This window comes from Gavialis gangeticus, unplaced genomic scaffold (genome assembly GCF_001723915.1).
Source record: "Gavialis gangeticus isolate Ggan-Ray unplaced genomic scaffold, GavGan_comp1, whole genome shotgun sequence".
Classification (NCBI taxonomy): Eukaryota; Metazoa; Chordata; order Crocodylia; family Gavialidae; genus Gavialis; species Gavialis gangeticus.
In genome coordinates, this window is record NW_017729024.1 from 176,432,883 (window position 1) to 176,435,653 (window position 2,771).

Below are 2,771 nucleotides of genomic sequence, written 5' to 3' on the forward strand. Positions count from 1 at the left end.
GGGGGGGCGAAGAAAGAGAAATGGGGAGGAGGAGCTGGGCAGCACTTTCAAGTTCTGTAGCTTTGTGGCTTTCCTGCATGCTATGGTTATTTAAAAAAAAGTCGAAAACTAATGCTCTAAAAGCTAGCATTAGACACATGCACGTGCGCACAAAATTGTTGCCTGCTTGTAGGCCTGATCAGAGCAAGACTGGAGTTCGCAAGTCTAATGCTAGCTTTTAGAGCATTAGTTTTCGACTTTTTAAATAATCATAGCATGTGGCTTTCCTGCATGCTATGGTTGACTCCAGCAAATCCCCATGTAGTGTTCACAAGCATAATACTAAATCCCCTTCTAGAAGTTCTGCATTAGCCTAATCTAGGAAGTCAACAGTCACGTTTAGTCTTAACCAGAAAGAAGACACCAAAGGGAGAAAGAGGCATAAATACAAGACTTCAAATGGGCAGGGGAGAAGAGAACCTGTGACTCTTACCTAACTGCTTGCTGCCTTAGAAAACAGTATTGTTTCATTCTCACCTGCTTCATAGCCCTAGTCTGGGCAGCAGAACCTACACGGGACACAGACAGACCAACATTGATTGCAGGTCGGATGCCTTTGTAGAATAGTTCAGTTTCCAAGAAGATCTGCAGAAAACAGATTGCCATGGTTAGCTTTGTTGACAAGACTGAGGCACTCGAAGTAAGCAAGTTACATATTCTTAAAGACTACCTGTCCATCAGTAATGGAGATGACATTAGTTGGAATGTAGGCCGACACATCACCAGCCTGAGTCTCAATGACAGGAAGAGCAGTCAGGGAGCCACCTCCAAAAGCATCATTCATTTTGGCTGCTCTCTCCAATAAACGAGAGTGCAAGTAGAATACATCACCAGGGTAGGCCTCACGACCAGGTGGGCGCCGCAGGAGCAAAGACATCTGACGGTAAGCAACAGCCTATATAATACAAAGAAGCCTTTAGAAGAGCACAGACAGTTTCTCCAGACTTCAGTCTATAAAAGTTTTGATGCTTTAAAAAATTGCCTATAGTAATCCAAAGTCATCTTCTTTAACTAGAGTGTTGTCTAACCTGTTTAGATAAATCGTCATAGATGATCAGTGCATGTTTCCCATTGTCTCTGAAATACTCTCCCATAGAGCAACCAGAATAAGGGGCCAGGTACTGAAGGGGTGCAGCATCTGAGGCTGTGGCAGAAACCACAATTGTATACTTCATGGCATCTAGAAGACATTAAGAGAGAAAAATGTCTAACTGTTTAGTAACCTTAGAAACTTCCTTGCAATTACATATAGCAACATGAATGACTGGATATCTAAGGTCCTATCACAAGACTAAACTAGCTGATAAAGGCAGGAGGGCAACTCAATTAGCTACTTCCAAACAGAAAGCTACATAGTGTTAAATCCAGTCTTGGCTGGATTTAGAAGGCTGCATTTAACTAGAGCCTATGGGGAGCTTTTAAAAATTCTCTTTAAAAGCTTAAGAGTTGCCTAATTTGACAGCAAGATTCATAAAAATGAAGTAATGTTTGGCCTCAAATCTTGGCATTATTTTCTCCTGAATGGAAGAAAATAAAACCCACTGGACCTATTATGGTAGCAAAACTTCAGTCCTAGCTGCAATTCTCCTTTTTCATAAGTTTTCAGTTTAAATTTATGCTATGACAAACTAATGTCACAACTGACTAGGAGATTTTTTTTACTCAGATACATAAAAGCCAAGGGACTCATCTGGGAAAATACCAGAATAATGGAATCTCTCAGCTTCTGCACAAAACACAGATAAAATGTCACTCCTATAGTACCACAAGAATGCTGCAGGGCAGCAGTCTTTAGGCCATGCACCAGAAGCGACTATGGACCAGCAAACTGCACTCCGGAAGGTGACCAGCATACTGTGGAGCGGCAGCCAACCCTTCTTTTTATTAAAAGGGTTGGCTACCAGTACGCAGTATGCCAATCACTTCTGGACTTCCAGTCTGGGAACCTGCAACCCAGCAGCTGGGAACCTCTGCTGTATAGCACCAGTATGCCTACAAACACTCAAGTTCAGATTCTAGTCTACCCTGCCAGGCACCGAGGCCATAATGCCTTATTATATATTTGAGATCCATCAGATATGGTCTTCCCTGCCCCCCACCAGTAAAAGTAACCCCTAATCTAATTTCAAGTGCAAGTAAAAAGAAAAAAAGAGGCACCGCTCTGACCCAACCTCTGTTGTCTGGCGACCAAGTGCCTTTCCTTAACTTCAGCGTCCCCATCCACCATTTCATTATTACACTACTGAAGTTACTTTGTACAACCTCTACTTCTACAGTAGAATTTCAGACAAATTTAGCATTTATGTTTACTTCCGAGGTGAATGTATCCTAAATCATAAACTAGAATTGGAGTTCTTCCCCACAATTAGTCATTACGTATAGTTCTGCTTTGGAAGTGATCAGTTCAGTAGCATTCTAGGAGCCTCAAGCCTGCTCAACCAGGTAGTTTCAAAAGAAACTTGCTGATTCAATTTAGAAGATCTGCTTGCAGAAAGATCAAACTATTCTCATGAATCACCAACAGAGGTGCACCGATAAAAAAAATTGGTCCATATCATATCAGCACCAATAAAATGAAAATTCACATTATTGACAATTGGCTTTTTTTGCCCCGTGTAGCAGATACTGTCACTGACAAATGCCATTTGCACACATGCAGCTGCATGCATGCGCGCAGCCAGGAATGTAGTGCAGCAGCTCGGAGAGCAGCATTGGGCCAGTAAGGGGTTGGG

At 42.3% G+C, this 2,771-nt stretch overlaps 1 protein-coding gene across 1 annotated transcript in view; it reads right to left on the reverse strand.

The window, feature by feature from the left end:
• Positions 1 to 2,771, reverse strand: part of ATP5A1 (ATP synthase, H+ transporting, mitochondrial F1 complex, alpha subunit 1, cardiac muscle) — a 13,446-nt gene that overhangs the window by 2,022 nt on the left and 8,653 nt on the right. The window contains exons 7-9 of the mRNA XM_019518112.1: positions 1,068 to 1,219; positions 710 to 934; positions 517 to 624 (exon numbers count right to left, since the gene is read on the reverse strand). Coding sequence (XP_019373657.1) covers positions 517 to 624; positions 710 to 934; positions 1,068 to 1,219 — 485 coding nt within the window. The remainder of the gene's footprint in view (positions 1 to 516; positions 625 to 709; positions 935 to 1,067; positions 1,220 to 2,771) is intronic.